At 49.5% G+C, this 17,915-nt stretch overlaps 1 protein-coding gene across 4 annotated transcripts in view; it reads right to left on the bottom strand.

Annotated features, from left to right (window-relative positions):
• Window positions 1-2,996: 2,996 nt before the first annotated feature.
• Window positions 2,997-17,915, bottom strand: part of MECP2 (methyl-CpG binding protein 2) — a 60,925-nt gene continuing 46,006 nt past the window's right edge. For all 4 annotated transcript variants that reach the window (XM_079765957.1, XM_079765960.1, XM_079765959.1 and 1 more), the window contains 2 exons: window positions 7,838-8,182; window positions 2,997-6,315 (listed from right to left, as the gene is read on the bottom strand). In XM_079765957.1, coding sequence (XP_079622083.1) covers window positions 5,229-6,315; window positions 7,838-8,182 — 1,432 coding nt within the window. In that variant the 3' untranslated portion in view covers window positions 2,997-5,228. The remainder of the gene's footprint in view (window positions 6,316-7,837; window positions 8,183-17,915) is intronic.

Consider the following 17,915-nt stretch of genomic DNA (forward strand, 5'->3'; position numbering starts at 1 on the left):
ACTTCCCCTGTGAGGATCTCAGCTCTGCTAGGGGTGCGGACACCGATCCTCACACACAGCCTCCCCCCTTCTACCCCAGGGGCTCTCAAGGGTGAGGGGCGAGTGGGGCACACACCACAGTGAATGCTCAGGCCTCTGTCCTCACCTCCGAGTTCAGAAGGGATGCCACTTCATCAGGCCCTAGACCCCAAGGAGAGCAGAGCAGGGAATGTCCTCAGGGGACAGGCTGTGCCAGGCAGAGGCCAAGGGGGAGACAGCACCCTTTCCTTTCTAGTTACCTGGGCCTTAGTTAGAACTCATTTTTTCCTTGACAAATCAGAGCTTCGGGTAGGCTCTGTGGAGATGAGAACGAAGCAAGAAACAGGTGGTGCTGGGAATGAGACTGATGTAGGCCTTCACGAGTCCCTGTGACCACTCTGCTTCCCACACCAAGAGCTTGGCTCCTGCAGCTTTGGGCCCAGGTGGGCCACTAACCTCCAGGCCACCCCGGAGGACAGAGCTGGAGCCAAGTCCTCGGGGATGCTACCCAAGGAGAGATGGGTTCGCCAATGACAGAATGGCCCTGAGTCTCAGATCCAGTGGCTTGGGGCTGGAATCCCCTTTGCCTGCAGCGCTCACCACACATCAGGCCAAGCTCCAAGTATTTTCAGATCAGAATTTTCACAAAAGCTTGCTCTTATTTGTTCAGAAACATTAAAACATATTTTTTTGACCTATATTTTCTAGGTTTTTCCTTCTGAATTGTTGAGAGTGGGTTTCAGTGTTCACTGTTCCCCCCCTAAAATATGTAACTTCAGACCCTGGGAGAGGCAGTATCCTAGCTATTTATAACAATTAGGCCTTGTCTAAAGATTGATCTAAAAGAGAAAGACGCAAAAATGGAGACTCAACAAACCCCTCCAGAGTGGACGGGCTCACTGACCAAGAGCAAAGATGGACCCTTGCAGAAAGCAGAACAAGAGCAGGAATCCAACACAGCAGGGGCATGGCCACAGGCCTGGTAATGCTGTGCTTGCCCATGCACCAGCAGCTGGCACTTGGGGGACTGGCTAGGCAAACACCCATTCGGCTCTCGACACAGCTTGCTTCTTGAGGTCTGGGCCACTGGTCCTAGACTCTGTGCGTGAAACTCGCATCAGGAAGCAATTCGGGGCAATGACACCAGCTAGGAATGGATGTACAAAGGTCTCCAAGAACCAGTACCTGTGACCTCCCCTGATCACGTCAGTCCAGAGAGCCGGTGGGAGTGCTCCCCAAGATCCAGGCAGCCCCCTGGTAGGTTTAGTTCATAACCTTTGCTCCCTCCTGGGCTCGGTCTGCTTATTAAGAGTTACTTAAAATCCAGAGGGCCTGTCAGCTAAGAAACTCCTTTCCCACCAAACATGGAAGCTTGTTTCTGGCTAGTACCCTTTCATGATGGCTGTCACGACAATGACAAACTGGGCAGAGGAGCAGGCAACAACTTGGGGCTGTTGCAGGTCTCGCTGCCACTGTTTTTGGCTCTAGTCTGAAATGCCGCCACTGAAGAGACTGTTGCCCACACTCGCATGGGGTCTCAGTAGAAGCCAGGTGCTGGCTGTGGCCAGTGTCCCCAGGCCACCACCATGACTTTCACCTTCCAGGGAGCTGAGGGGCTGGGGTCCTTGGCTACTTTGGCACTGATGGACTGGGGACATGGCATTTTTCGGTGTCTTCTATGCCAACAGAAGGGCACTGCACTAGAGCCTGGTTGTGGCCCAGTTCCCCAGTTCACTGAAGTGTCAAAGCCAGCAATTCCACTGGTAAGGACAAGCTCACCAATGGGCAGACAGGTAGGGCAGGGCTGGGCTGGGCATTGTGGGAGGAGCTCGAGGACACAGAATCTGTCAAGAAAGGAGGTAGTAACTAACAACTAGAATGACGGTTGGGGAGATGGAACATGACTCTCTGTGACCTAGACCCATGGGGATCTGAAAGTTGTCAGTCAATTCCTGTATTCTTCACAGTCCCTAAAAGATGCCCCCCCCCCAATCTTCGTGGTGTTCAAGTACACACAAAATCAAGGTCACACCCCGAACTGGGCTGGACACAGCTGGTGAGAATCCCAGGGCTTAGGCTTTCCCTCCAAACTTCCATCCACCTGATTCGAGGAACAGGGGTGGCACGGGAGCTGTAGGGCCTCTGCCTGCCGGGGTGACAAACCACCAAGGTGGCCTGTTTAAAGGTCACTCACTCATGATGCCCTTATTTGGGGAAGAAGAGGGAATATGGAAGCAAGGGGGGAGAGAAAACCATAAGGAGCCTCAGGCACTGCCTGCAGCTCTGGAACTCTAGGGGAAGGAGCTGGGGAGTGAGGGGGCTGCAGGTCCGGCCGGACAGAAAGAAAATGACCCTTGAAATGCTGTGTTCTTGACCATCAATGCCCAGTCAGCCCCTGAATAACTGTCATGGGTGAAAGGGGGGCCTGGTGAGCCCCACACTTCTCTTCCCAGGACCAGCTGAATGAGCTGATGGGGTGGCCAGCCAGCTCCTGACATTGGTCCCAGGAGCCACATTTCACTGGACTAGGTATATAACACATAAAAACCCGACCGACCAGAATGGATAGCGTCTCCATGACAAACTGGCTGAATGCCGCGCTCGCACGGATAGGTGTCTTTTGGGGATGCCAGGAGTGCAAGGCCACTGTGGGGTCAGGAGCCTTTTGTCCTTGGAGGAAGAGGGGTCCCGAAGGACTCGCTCTCTCCTCCGACCCCCCTTCCCTCCTGGGGAGGAGTCAGAAGTGAAGCCCGGATAATCGACAGCAGAGTGGGGTTGCTTGTGGGACTTGCTTTTGCAGCATAAGGAAATGGATACAAAAATGCTAGGAAGGCCAACTATGACTCTACGAACAGAATGGGCAAACTCCCTTGCTTCTAACCATTCCGGAAGAGACAGACATGGTTTTTTCTTAAGCTACTGATCGGAACTGTCAACTATGGTTCCTGATCACTAAGGACTGGCAAGGAAGTGCTAGACAGTTTCTAGGATGTTTTACTCCTTCATGGTTACACCAAAGTAAGGAAGCCAGGGGACAATAACTGAAATACACAAGACAACACGCACTTGACAGTTCATGGCAGCAGCTCACATGGGACGTGCTTGTGGGTATTTCTGGAAGCATAAGACTGCTGTCTCATTTGCTACTTTGATAAGGTACTTCTCAGTTGGACAGATTTAGATATAAGAGACATCTCTGTAAACACAGAAAAGGATATACCAATATGATGAAGATATGCAGCTAGATAAGGACTTCCTGAACAGAGAGGTTGAAAGGATGGGATCCCACAGCAAACCCAAGCCTCTAAGCCCCTACACCATAACCCTGGTGCAGACGTGAAAATGTGTGCTACACTGGCCCTACCCAGTCTCCAGCAAGCTAAAGCCAAATGTTTTCCATTTGAAAAGAACTTGTGGTTAACAGAGGAGCCTGGGTGGGCAGGGGGGGGCACCCTAAGCACTGATCCCAGCTCAGGTCTGGGGGCATCTGCATTTGTTCTGCCTGCTGCCCTGCCACACTGCACTGCGCTAGCCAGGCCTGGCAGAGGCCAAGGTCATGGCTGGGCCGCTCGATGATTGTGGCAGACCACGGAGGCCTCTGTTCTGCCCTCAGCTCCAAAATCCAAATCAGGTCTGATTCCTCCCACCCACTTCTCTCAAGTGGAAGGTTGAGGAGGCTCAGTGTCTGGATTCTGACTTAGGAGAGCAAGACCTTGCTGTTCTCTTGCCCTTCAGAGAGGCTGAGGTGCTAGGGTCAGGTCGGCTCAGCAGAGCCCGGGGCTTCCTCAGGGCTCAGGATGGAGTGAGGCTGGGCTGGGGTTGGTGGCGGAAAGGCCAAGGGTGGGGTGAGTTCTGGGGGCATGAACTAACCAGAATCAGTTCGGGATACAGCTGGGCACTGGGGCTGCTTGGAACAGAAGGGATGAATGAGGAGGAAGGAGGGGAAGAAATGAAAGGATAAAATGACAGAAGGCAGAAATGGGAGAGAAGAGAAAGCAGTCAGGAAGTCCTTATAAAATTGCAGCAAACACTTAGAGTTTCGGAGCTTCGTGGGAACCCTATGTGCTGAGCCCACTTTAAAACAAGCGCAGGTATCTACAGATCCAGGCAGTTCTAAACACCATCGCGTCTGGTGGCTTGAGGGACAAAGTGCCACCAATTCAAGCCAGTTTGCTCTCAGAGCATGTTTGTTTTGAAGTGGGAACATGAAGACTCAATAGTGCAAATAGTTCTAAGCTGTCCCTAAGGAGTAGAATTGGAAAGTTTTGGAAGAACATTCTCCCCTCCTTCCCCTTGGCCCCCACCCCACTGAGCCTCTCTAACTGCCAGTCACAGACTGCTCTGAGCAACTGAGGAGTCTCCGCTGTGCTCTGCTGGCCCGGAGCTGGGCCAACCTGCCTACACCTCGTCCTGCTGCCTCCATAGCCTCTCTCTAGTGCCATCCACTGGAGGCCGGCCCTGGGCCAGCCGCTCCTCTGGCTCAGGCAAGTCTACACCTAGCAGCTCGAAGGATGACTCCCTCTGGGCCATGCCAGACTGGAGTGAACAGGTGCTACTTTCCTGTCCTGTGAAATGTCCTTGTCAGTTTTGGATTGGGGCTGGAGTGGGGCCAGATTTGTGCCACCACGAGTGGGATCACACAGGCTGTAGCCACTGGCCATCTCCATCTTCTTCTCTAAAGAATACAACTGTATCTCCTGCCTCACACCTCCTTGTCCCAACCTGGGTGAGAGTGGGGGAGGTGGGGAAGCTGGGGCAGGGTGGGGGGAGAGGAGAGCTGAGACTGGGGCACCAATGGCACCAAAAATGGAGTGTCCTCTTAAGTGCTCTCTGTCCTTAGCGACCACACGGGGGGAGGTCTGGGTGGGAGGGGAGGTGCAGGCATACCCTAAGAAGCCTGGTCAACAGCTTGTCTGGTCAGTAGTATCTGCAGCAAGCCTTGTTGAAGGAGCCTAGATTAGAAAAGTGCAAAGCTACTTCTGGCCCTGGTTAGGTCTTCAACCTGACTGTGCTTGTCGGTAAGAAAAACATCCCCAATGCTCCAACTACTCCCACCCTGAAGCCACGAAACTCTAAGTTTACTGAAAGAAAAAAAAATATTTTTTATTTCAGTTAATCGGGAAGCTTTGTCAGAGCCCTACCCATAAGGAGAAGAGACAACAGCTGCCTTTATTCTTGTTGGTTTGCTTTGCAATCCACTCTGTGTAAAGTCAGCTAACTCTCTCGGTCACGGGCGTCCGGCTGTCCACAGGCTCCTCTCTGTTTGGCCTTGGCATGGAGGATGAAACAATGTCTTTGCGCTCTCCCTCCCCTCGGTGTTTGTACTTTTCTGTGGCCGTGGTGGTGGTGGTCGCGACCGTGGGCTGAGTCTTAGCTGGCTCCTTGGGGCAGCCGTCGCTCTCCAGCGAGCCTCCTCTCGGCATCTTCTCCTCTTTGCAGATGCTGCTGCTCAAGTCCTGGGGCTCTGGGGGGCTGGCGGGGTCCTCGGAGCTCTGGGGCTCAGGCGGGGGCGGGGGCGGGGGCGGGAGCAGCGGTGTGGGTGCCTTCTGGGGCTCTGAGTGGTGGTGGTGGTGGTGGTGCTCCTTCTTGGGGGGCGAGGAGGCACTGCTGCTGCGCCCTTTAGGGCTGCTCTCCTTGCTTTTCCGCCCGGGGCTCTTGCAGGTCTTCAGTCCCTTCCCACTCTTCTCACCGAGGGTGGACACCAGCAGGGGCTTCACCACCTCCTTCACCTCAATGCTGACTGTCTCTCGGGTCTTACGCTTCTTGATGGGGAGCACGGTCTCTTGCACAGACCGGATGGATGACTCCTTCACGGCTTTCTTCTTGGCCTCAGCGGCAGCAGCTGCCACCACACTGCCCGGCTTTCGGCCCCGTTTCTTGGGAATGGCCTGGGGGTCGGCTTCGGCTTTTCGCTTCCTGCCAGGGCGTTTGATCACCATGACCTGGGCTGATGTGGTGGCCCCAGCCCCTTCGGCCTTGCTTCCTGGCGAAGTTTGAAAAGGCAACTTGACGAGCAGCTTCCCGGGACTTTTCTCCAGGACCCTTTTCACCTGCACGCCCTCTGATGCTGTTGCCTTGGGTCTCGCGGTGCCACTCCCTTTGGGGCGTCCCCGACCTCTGCCAGTTCCTGGAGCTTTGGGAGATTTGGGCTTCTTAGGTGGTTTCTGCTCTCGCCGGGAGGGGCTCCCTCTCCCAGTTACCGTGAAGTCAAAATCATTAGGGTCCAGGGAGGTGTCGCCTACCTTTTCGAAGTACGCAATCAACTCCACTTTAGATCGAAAGGCTTTTCCCTGGGGACTGTGGGAACAAGTGGAGAGACACAAAAAGTGATTAGAAGCTTCTACAGCAATGCTGGAGACAGGGCAGAGCAGAAGGTAGTGACGAACTTTAACAGAAGAGGTTCTGCAGCTGATGTACCTGACGATACTACTGAGCCAGAGTCACGTTTAAGAAAAGCCAAGATGAGCTACAACTTGAGGGGCACGGCTGCGGTTATACATGAAGCAATCAGGTCGCCGGGCAGTGGCGGGCATCTAAATGGCCTGCTCCTATACCAGAATAGCTTGGTGCTAGCTGCTCCACAGCTGTCACCAGCATGCCACTGAGGCCCCTTCTGGACCCTGAAGTGGTCTGACCTGGGCCTGCTGTTTTAGCACTTCTGGGAATTGGTTTCCTCAGATGACAATAGGATAATGCTTTGCTCACCCTTCTCAGACTTGCTGGGACCAAACAAGGTTGCACATGTCCGTAAATGTCCTTTGAAAACTGCTAACCTTTTTGGGATTGTCTAAGGGGCTGACCTGAAATGTACTTATTCACTTCTCTGTAGCTCAGGCTTGGAAGTTACTGTTTTAATAGAAAACACCCAGAAAAAAGAAAAAAGAAAATACCCAAGACCTGGCCAGTGTGGCTCAGTTGGTTGGAGCATCATCCTATACACTGAAAGGTAGTGGGTTCGATTCCCGGACAGGGCACATACCCAGGTTGGGGGTTTGATCCCATGGTCAGGACGTGTGTGGGAGGCAACTGATCAATGTCTCTCTCTTTTCCCTCATCTCTCCCTCCCTCCCTTCCTCTCTCTAAGATCAAAACAAACAAACAAGCAAAAATACCCAGTGACCCTCCCCCAAGGCTGGACAAATGCAAAAGGGACAGTTGAAAAGGTACATGGGACCTATCTGTGTCTTTCCCCAGAGGCCCTGTCCGAGAGCCCACCTTTCCCAGCACAATTCACAGAGTGTACTGTGCTCTACGACTCATCTATTTTATTTTTTCTGGTTCATGAAGCAATGTTACAGAACAACTCTCCCAGAAAGAAGATGAGGGTAATAGGTTCTGAGAAGAGCCTTTTAGCTGGATGCTCTCCAGCTGAGAAATGGCAGGAACCCCAGGGAGCTCTGCTTGCCTCCTGAGCCCGGGCCACTACATATGGCAGATCCTGTGGCCTCAGCACTTCCCAGGTGATCTCTCCTGGCATTCTCATCGTGACCCTGGGTAGGTCCTACTGCTATTCCATCTTCAAACAAGGCCTCAAGGGCTGGCAGGGTAAATCACACTCTGTTATACCCCGTGCATGTTTCACTCAGGGCAGTGACTTCCATACACAGTCGTTCCTAGCATACCTAGTCATGCCTGCAAGCGGTGCTCATTACTGAAACCATCTTACCCCAGGTGGGGTTATGCACACACATTTTTTTGATCAACTAGCAGCAACTAGCTCCTACTCCAAGGGACCCCCATTAGTTTTCAGCACCTGTCCCCAACTTCCCACCTACCCAGGGCTCCCAGCTCTGTAGAGGCAGGAGTTGCCCTTACTTACTTGATCAAATACACATCATACTTCCCAGCGGAGCGGCCAGATTTCCTTTGCTTAAGCTTCCGGGTCCAACCTTCAGGCAGAGTGGGGTCATCATACATGGGTCCCCGGTCACGAATGATGGAGCGCCGCTGTTTGGGGGAGGCAGAAGCTTCCGGGACGGCTGGGGCTGAGCCTGACCCTTCCGAGGTCTCCGCTTTGCCTGCCTCTGCTGGTTCAGCAGAGTGGTGGGCTGGCGGCTGCAGGGGCTCATGCTTGCTTTCTTCTTTCTTATCCTTCTTCACCTTTTTAAACTTCAGGGGTTTGTCCTTGAGGCCCTGGAGGTCCTGGTCTTCTGACTTTTCTTCCCTGAAGTATTAAACAAGTATGTAAGTATCACAGAGGACACACCGGTTTGCAGAAAAAGTGAGCATCGGAAGGCTCGAGGCCGCCCAATGGCAGGGCTCCGGAAGCCGGGGCTGCCCTGCTGGTGCCTACTCAGGTCTTGATATTCTTCCCTTCACAGATTTCTTTAGGGGCTTTGGGCTGCTGGTGGTGGTGGCCAACTGCACTCTACCTGCACTGTGATCACCCTTTGTCCCATTCCTGGTGTGCAGGAGAGTGAGCGGCCCGCACAGGTGGCATTTTTCTGAGTAGAAACACTATGTGGCTTTTCTGCATGCTGCCTTGACCACTGCGATAGGGAGCTGTCAGCCCCAAAGGGGGTGGAGCTCCTTTTCACCAAGGCCGGGCTTGGGTGCTACTATAGCTTCTGTATTTTGGGTTTTCTCAAATGTGTACTCAACAAAGAGCTGCTGCGGGGCACAGTACAACTTGCTGACAGGAGCACAGCCCTGCACTATTCCCATGGGAGGTGGCACACAACGCAGCACTGCAGAAAGAGCACACGGGTTTGGAGCCAGCCAACCTGAGCTCAAATCCTGGCTTTGCCATTTCCAAAACACAGATCTGAGCAGGCCTGTTTCCTCATCTCAACAATAGGTACCAACACCCCAGAGGAAGAAAAGTCACAAAGGCACCATATAAATCCTGGCTAACCTGGGCAACCAGAAACCGCTGCACAGGGTTCTGGCATAAGAAAAGTGACCCCAGGTCAGGTAAGCCTTGGTCACCAGACCCTCCCTTACAACGCAAGGCAATAGCACAGCCTTGCTGGTGAAAGGAAAGAGCAAGGAGAAAGGCACAGAGGAGCGCCCTCACCGCCGTCCCAGGCTGGGCATTCCCCATTTTTCGCACTGACAGAGCAGCGCCTTCCCTACATTTCAGTTCCATCCGGTAGGGCCCCTTCCTTGTATACTTCAGAAATGCTTACTTGAGGCCCTGGACCCTGGGATCAGAGTCTGACCATGATGCTCTCATGGCCGGGCTAAGAGGACAAGAACACGGGGCCAGGGAAGGCTTAGGAAGAATTGTGGGCTCAGAATTAGCCATCTGCTAGTCCCTCAGCTGGCAGCTCATTACGGAAAAGGGCAAGACTATTCCTGGCCTCTGTATGTCAGCCCTAGAGCTGCCCTGTCTTATATAGCTCGTGTGGCACCGATCACTGTCCCGAGGCTGGTCTATTCCAAGTGACGTCCCTTTTGGTCCACACTGTGGAGACTTCAGTGAAGGCACTGTGGTGTGCACTCGAAATGACTCGAATGACTCGGGTAAGTCACTGAAAGCAGGTTAGCACCAGGACTCACTGGGTGCCATGGAGACATGGCTTTCCTGAACAGCTCTCAGGTCAGGTGTGGGGACGGATCGTGGTGAGGGTGTGTCCCAGCCCTCCTCAGGCTTACTGAGTTCCCTGGATCTTCTTCAGAAGTTTAGGGCCCCAAGCATGGCTGCCAGTGTCACCCAGATTCAGCCCTTGACTCACAGGAGACCTTTTCTTGCTGGAAAAGTGGGGTTCCTAACCTGTTCCAGCAGAGCTTACTTTTCAATGCTCCCAGTCTTAGGGAGAAGGAAAACTCTGCCAGCAGCGAAGTGGTGACTAGATTGGAGCCACCACTTCCAAACAGTTCACAGCGCACTGCTGAAGTCCAGGGCTGCTCCCGGAGTCAGAGAGAAACACTGCACCAATGGAAAAGGTCTGGCTCCCTCAGAACTCTCATTTGTATTCCTCCAATACTTTCACCACCATGAGGTCAAGTACAAGCCACATCACCCAGGAATGCCTCTTAGATACAATCTAAGGGTGTTGATGCAATCCAGGGCAATCCCTTCCAGAAATCTACCCTGAAGAGACACCTTTAGAAAGTCAAAACAACAGAGGATGATGTTATTTACAACAGCATTGTTTTTACTAGCCCGGGACTGTGGACAACTCAGACAGCCGTCACCAGGAACCTGCTGACTAGATGACAGCAGGCCCGCACCATGGAGTGCGCCCAAAACCACTGGGGAGTGATCCCTAGAATCTACTGTAAGGTAAAAAAACGTATACTGCAGGCTGCCTTTTGCGTGAGATAGAAGGGGACTTTAGGAAGCACACAGCAGAAACTAATAGAACTGCCGAGGCCTCTATGGGTATGCCAGAGCATAATTTCAACTTCTGAATCAGGTAAAAGTTTACATAACCCCAAATAAAATGAAAACAAAATGATACAAAATGTCATGACACTGTATGTAAACGGAAACTAGTAATTATATCAAATTGATGACATACCACAGAAAAAAAGATTTATTTCAAATACTTTTGACCCCAGTGCTCTATATGCCCTTGGTGGGACATATTCTAAGGCCAACAGTGACATCTCAGGGGCAGGGAACATGTCTAATGCCCATGGCAGGGAACCAGGCTGGCCCCTAGGAGAATGAAAAAGACACAGGCATTGAGTGGAAGGGTTCCTTGTATTGGGCAATGCTGTGACCAGGTGAGTGTTCAAAAGAATGAACTGATTAGAACACAATGAAGAAAATAATCCATGTGATGGTATTAGGGGAGAAAAGAGAAAGACCTAAATGAAGTGTAAGGGCTAGCCATGTGGCCATGTGGGGAAAAGGCTCCAGACAGTGGAGACATGGAGGGACATGGCGGGCTTTGTTGGGTTTTATTCCAAGTGTGATGGGAAGCTTTGAGCAGGGGGCAGGGACAGGGCGTTTGAAAGGATCACTCCAAACGGACTACTGGAGACCTAAGAGGAAAGCAGGGAGGAGCCCTGAGAAGCCTTTTGCAGTTGTCTTGGTGTGGCCCAGGATGGGGACAGCAGAGGATTGGGGACAAGACCAGGAGGTGAAGCAACACTGCTGGCTGATGGACTGGTGCGGGGGTGAGGGATGAGTTAAGGACCTCGGGAAAGCCTGGAGGATGAAGTTCAAGAAGAGGAGAACATACATCTTTGGCTACCAGCTACAAAGGTGGGATATCCAGCTGTGGCCAAACTCTGATTAAATGAACTATTTGTTTTTAAGTTTTTATTGTGATAAAATGTATATAACATAAAATTTATCTTTTTAACAGTTCCTAAGTGTACAATAACCTACTTTTTTATTGTTAAATATTTATTTAAAATATATTTTTATTGATTTCAGAGAGGAAGGGAAAGGGAGAGAGATAGAAACATCAATGATGTGAGAGAATCACTGATCGGCCGGCATGGCTGAGCACTGTTAAGTATTTTTAATTGATTTTTAGAGAGAGAGAGAGGAAGGGAGTGGGGAGAAAGAGGAACATCAATATCAATCGGTTGCCTCCTGCACGCTCCCTACCAGGGATGGAGCCAGCAACCTGAGCATGTGCCCTGATTGGGAACCAAACTGGCAACCTTTTGGTGCATGGGATGATGCCCAACCAACTGAGCCACACCAGCCAGGGCAATAAATGAACTTTAATAGCACCAAAGATGATGGGGAATAAAAGGACCTTTAACTCTATCTGCAGTATTCTGATTCTTTATGACAATATAGTGATTTTCAATTCTGTGCATCGAGGTGTACACAGGTGTTTGGTACTTAAAAACAAATAACAAAAACCCTAAAGCCTGGAAGCCATTATGCTGGGTGTGGAGGTAAAAATGATGCAAAACAGGTAATCCAAATGAGTTTACCCCTGGCTCAGATGCCTGCTCGGTCCCAGGGTGACCTTGAAGGAGGCCTGGCAACTCCCTAAGCACCCCTCCCACACACACACCAGGACGTTATGGGGTTTGCTGAATCATACATTGTTCAAAGAAACCAAACAGCCCTCTTCATCCTCCCTGTGATTACAGCATATATGTGTGTGTGTGTGTGTGTGTGTGTGTGTGTGTGCGCACACGTACGCATGCACATGCACACACATAATCCTGAGTATGAGGAGAACTGAGCACCTAGTTCACAAGTTCATGTATTTTAGAAAAATCACCTATTCAATTCTTCAGTGTCACAAATGAAAAAATAAAAATAAAAGGAAGTACAACCAGACAAGGAAGTTCAACTTGTATGTGGTCACAGTTGAGCCAATGTGTTTTCATTGATACCCTTGCCCTGAACCAGACTGCTAAGAGCTGAGATGCCAGAGCAGAATTAGCATCATTCTTTGGTCTTCTAGAGCTCCAAGTTTTGTGTGTGTGTGTGTGTGTGTGAGAGAGAGAGAGACAAAGAGGTAACAAAGAAATAGTGACATCCTCCCCTGTTCCAGGCAGAGGGGAAACCCAGAGATGGGGATTCCTGGAGGAGGAAGTTCTGAGCTTGGTTTTTAAGACTCATGAGGAGTTTCACAGGCTGGTCAGGAGGGCTCAAGGCAAGCCAGGTCAGATGAGCAGAGGCAGCAATATCAATAGTCCTTCCTGTCCTCACTATGATGCCCTTCCGGGGAGGGAGACCAGAGGCTCTGGGCCGGCCCTCTCTCCCATCTTCAATTGGGTTAAGATGGCGCTTCTGACAAGCCTTCCCTGATCTTTCCTCCCACCTCCCATGAATAGGAGCACCCTATGCCCCCCCCCCTTACCGCCGCCGCAGTGTATTTAGAATATCCCCTGGTGATGGGCAACTCCCCCTAGATGTGTGCCTTCTTTACTGTCATCTCCCTGCTCAACACACAGTGAGTTCCCGTCACAGGAATAGCACTTAATAGTCACATGCCAAGTGGCAATCACAACTCAGATACTGTGGTATCTTTCCTTCTTTGTAAAAAATATTTTTTTTATTGATTTCAGAGAGAGAGGGAGAGGGAGAGGGAAAGAGAGAGAGAGATAAACATCAATGATGAGAATCATTGATTGGCTGCTTCCTGCACGCCCCACACTGGGGATTGAACCCGCAACATGGGCATGTGCCCTTGACTAGAATTAAACCCTTCTGTCCGCAGGCCGATGTTCTATCCACTGAACCAAACCAGCTAGGGCCCTTTCCTTTTTTTGATGGCTGTATCCCTGGGGCCATTAGCTTTGAGGAGCAGGGGCTAGCTTAGCACCCAAAGCAAGCAGGCTCTCAGTGACCAAATAATGAATTTGGGCACTACCAGTAGCCTGGTGGTCACTGGTGGTTTGGGGTTGGCAGGAGACAAGGCTGGGATAGTTACCGAGGGCCTTGGTGTCTCGTTCGCCTAGGAGCACAGTGATATCTACAGTGATGAGGAGGGAGGGCTCACGAGGGAAGCAGTATGGGAGATGGTTACCCTGGGAGGATGGGTCCCAGGCTTCTGCAGATTGGATTCCAGCAATGAGGTGGTCAGATCCACAGACACTCCGCCTTCTAAAATGACTAAAAAGGCTGGACTGAACATCTAGAAGATGCTATAGAAGACAGTGTTTAAAAACTCTTACCTACACCCACAAGCTGGCAATAAATGAAGGAATACATAGGCTAAAGAATAAGGGAAGGAAGGGAAGGTGTCTTGTTTATTGAAGAAATCTGGCACGTGCCCCTTAACAAGAGATCAAACTGAGCACTGACTGTGGCCAGCCTGCAGAAGTGCTGTGGAAGAGTAGGAGCATTGGCACCATCCCATCTTGCAGGAAGGGGTAACTGAGGCCATGAAGAAACAGCCAGAAGAGTCCAAAGAGAGGGTCCACTCCACACAACAATGGGCCTGGACTCTTCAAAATGGTCTTTGGCATGGAAAAAAAAGGGGGGGGGGGCTGGGGACTGGTTCTGATTAAAGGAGACCAAAGAGACAGATCAAAAGCAACATGCAATCCTGGACTGGCTCCCGGGTTCGAAGGTGCTGAAAGAGGCAGTAATGAAGCATTTGGGGAATGTAAATATGGTTCCATGTTAGCTCAAAGTGAAATTCCCAGAGTGTCATAACTGCATCCTGTGCTCTTAGGAAAGCCATGCTTAAGTACTTAGGAGTGCAATGTTACGATGACTGTGACTAACCCTCCAATGGTAAAGGGTTCAGGGAAAACATGTTTAAAAGGGAGGAGATGACATCAATATAACTGGAAGCGTTTGAAGCAGTTTTAGGAAAGCTTCCTAACAATTAAAGAGAAAGCCTTCACGTTTCACAAGTACATTAAGAGAAAAAGAACCACATCTTCCACAGTGTTATGTACTATATGGTGAAGCTGTATGAATGAAGATGTCAAGATATTTCCCTGTGTTTAAAATAATATCACTGCTGAAGGAAGCCTTGCTTAGGACCTGACTTTTTAAAAAATATATTTTTGTTGATTTCAGAGAGGAAGGGAGAGGGAGAGAGAGATAGAAACATCAATGAGAGAGAATCACTGAATGGCTGCCTCCTGCATGCCCCACACTAGGGATGGAGACTGCAACCTGGGCATGTGCCCTGACCGGGAATCGAACCGTGACCTCCTGGTTCATAGGTCAACACTCAACCACTGAGCCAGGCCGGCCGGGCAGGACCTGACTCTTAATGTCAATGGGACAACTCATCTGTGCATCGTGTGGGAGGAAGCACAAATCGGGGTTATGGTGAAAAATGGTTGGCTGATGGAGATGTTGGGTGCAAATGCCAACAGAGATTTCAATGGCCTGGTGTTCTGTTTTTTAAATAGAACTGTCACTGGTTTTGTTAGTGAACTCTGGTTACCAATTCTCCTAGAGTTTGCATGGTCTACCCTACCTATTTTCCCCTTAACAACTCCTATATTTTATTGTGTGATTTGTAGAACACAAGATTTTTCTCCCCCAGGAATGCACATATCGCATTGAAGCAGAAAGATTTTCACAAATCTTAAATATCTATGAAGCATGAGAGAAGGCTCTTGGTAATAAAACACCATTCAGTGATTCTGCTGCTACATTAGACCAAATCCTTCCTTAGAGTTGCAGCAATCTTTTTTTTGGGCCAAATCATTTTATCTCAAGGGGTTTGATGGTTAGAACTGCCTGTATTTTAATAATGAAAGTAACCTACAGTAATCCTGTAGCAGGTAGCCTTGGGAGGCTGTACCCGGTGCTCATCTGGCCCAAGCTTACTGTACATTACAAGGGAGCAAGCAACCAACAGCTGGTAGGTACAACTGGCCAGACAACTATGGGAGGAAGGACTACTCAATCCCCAAGGTCTTCAGATTAAAAAAAAAAGCTTAAAAGCCAGGTAAAAGCAGCAGCTGAAAGTTTTTCACTTGAATTGGAATCTAGCTCCTCCCAGAGTGAGCTTCATAGAACCTTCCAGAGCCCCAGCAATATCCTGACCTTTCCCAATGCCAGTCATGTTTGCATCATGCCAATTCCAGGTGTTATTTCTCAGCACCTTTCATTTCCAGTCATCCCTCTTATGGAGCTGCATCAAGAGCCCAAGTACCACAAGAAGGTCATGAACTACAAGGGCAGGTCAGTGGCCACTTTCCCAAGACAATGGTCAGGGACCAGAGGAGAGAAATGGACTCCTTATAGTGGCTGCTTCCATCCTGAAGTGTCATTCACTTGGTGCTTCCAATTCTTTCCACTTCTAATATGAGCTGCACAATCTCAGCATCAAGGAAGCTTCTCTGCACAAATCAATAAAGGCAGCAGCACTTTGAGACGCCAGCTTCAGCCCCTTTAACACATTAAGCGCCTAGCCTGTTTTGTCTTCCGGATGGAAAGTATAGTGTCAGTCACCGGTGACTGACTGGGCACTTAACGTGTTAAAGATCTGTGAGAAATCAAACTGCACTGACAGTCTCAGGAACAAAAGAGGGGATGGTGCCTCAGCCTGCAGGCTACAGTGGTAGAACCTGAAATTCAGTGGCCCTGCTCTGAATTCAGTGTATTTTTTAATACCCCAATTTTAGAAGATGCAAGAAACTGTCTACATTTTTAAAAGCGAAATAAAACAGTTTTGCCCAAAGATAGATCCCTCCCCAAATGAAGGCAACCAGCATCACACAATAAGTCTCATCTTTATACTATGAGTCCACCACACAGGGGGAAAGACAAGCAGGCTTAAGCAAACAGAGCTGATGTGGAGAATAGTCAGGCAGTTCCTTAAAAGGTTACACACAGAGTTTCCATATGAACAAACAATTTCACTCCTAGATATAGATTCAAGAGAACTGAAAGCAAGGACTGGAACCGATGGATACTTGCAAGTCAATGTTCAGAAAGGAATGATATACAGTAGCCAAAAGGTAGAAACAACCCAGGTGTACATGGACAGATATATGGAGAAACAAATGTAGTCTATCCATGCAATGGAATTTAATTCAGTCATAAAAAGGAAATTCTGACACATGCTACAACATGGATCATTATTGGGAGACTTGATGCTCAGTGAAATAAGCCCCTCACAAAAAGACATATTGAATGATTCCATTTATATGAAATGTCCAGAATAGGAAAATCCACACAGACAGAAAGTATACTAGTAACTGCCAGGGACTAGGGGTAGTAGATAACAGGGAGTGACTGCTAGCAGGGTACAGGGTTTTGTAGGGGTGATGAAAATGTTCTGGAACTAGATAGAGGTGATACTTGCACAGCATTGTGAATGTATTAAATGCCACTGAACTGTACACTTTAAATGGGTGAATTTCATGGTATGCAAATTATTTTTTAAAAATATGTCTTCATTTATTATATAGAGAGAGGAAGGGAGATGGAGAGAGAGAAACATTGATTGGCTGCCTCCTGCATGCCCCCTACTGGGGATCGAACCTGCAACTGTGGCATGTGCCCTGGCTGGGAATTGAACCAGTGACCTCTGGGTACATGAGATGATGTTCAACCAATTGAGTCATATGGGCCAGGGCTCATGGTATGTGAATTATACCTAAATTTTTGTAATACTCCACTAAAATGACAGCTGACTTCACCAATTATCCTAAATCATAAAGCTAGGTTTTATGATTCCCATGCAGTACTCAGAACCCACAGCTGGCTCCAAGCAAGCCTGTCTGGTTGCAGGCACAGAGCCCAGGCAAGCAGCTCTGTCATTTATCCCAGAGAAAGAGCCAAGCCCAGCATGGGGACCTAGGGTGACACGTGCTAGACTGGACCAAGCCCAGGACATGGTAACAATGCCAGTCAGAAAAGAATTTAGTTCAAGAAGTTTAATGACAAGGCATTTGGCCAAATTGAAGGTTGTTGGCTAAATTTTCTGAGGGCGTTTGATCAATTTTTTTTAAATTGTGGTAAAACACACATAACATAAAATTTACCATTAGCAGCACTTAATACTTCACAATGTCGTGCAACCATCACCACTACCTAGTTTCAGGACAGTTCATCATCCATGGAGGAAACCCCAATTCATTAAGCAGTCATTCCCCCAGTTCCCCTTACTCCCAGCCTCCTCAGCATGTTTTCAAGGTTCATCCATGTTGTAGTATGTATGAGAACATCATCCCTTCTTATGGTTGAATAACATTCCATTATATGGAAATACCACTTTTTTATCCAGTCATCTGCTGATGAACAACTGAGTTGTTTCCTATGAACATTTGTGTACACGATTTTGCACAGATGTATGTTTTCAATTCTCTTGGGTCTATACCTAGAGTGGAATTGCTGGGTCATATGGGAAGTCCATGTTTACCTTTCTAAGGAACTGCCAGATTATTTCCCATGAGGTTTCCTGTGGGGGTGATGAAAATGTTCTGGAACTAGAGAGGAGTAAAGTGGGGCGGCAGAAACTGCTTTCACTCTGGAATGCTTTAGCAGACAGGGGCAAGCTTTAAACAGAAGTCATTACAGCAAGAATGCTGGGAACAGGGCGGGGGTGTTT

The sequence above is a fragment of the Cnephaeus nilssonii genome (genome assembly GCF_951640355.1).
Source record: "Cnephaeus nilssonii genome assembly, chromosome: X".
Taxonomy (NCBI): domain Eukaryota; kingdom Metazoa; phylum Chordata; class Mammalia; order Chiroptera; family Vespertilionidae; genus Cnephaeus; species Cnephaeus nilssonii.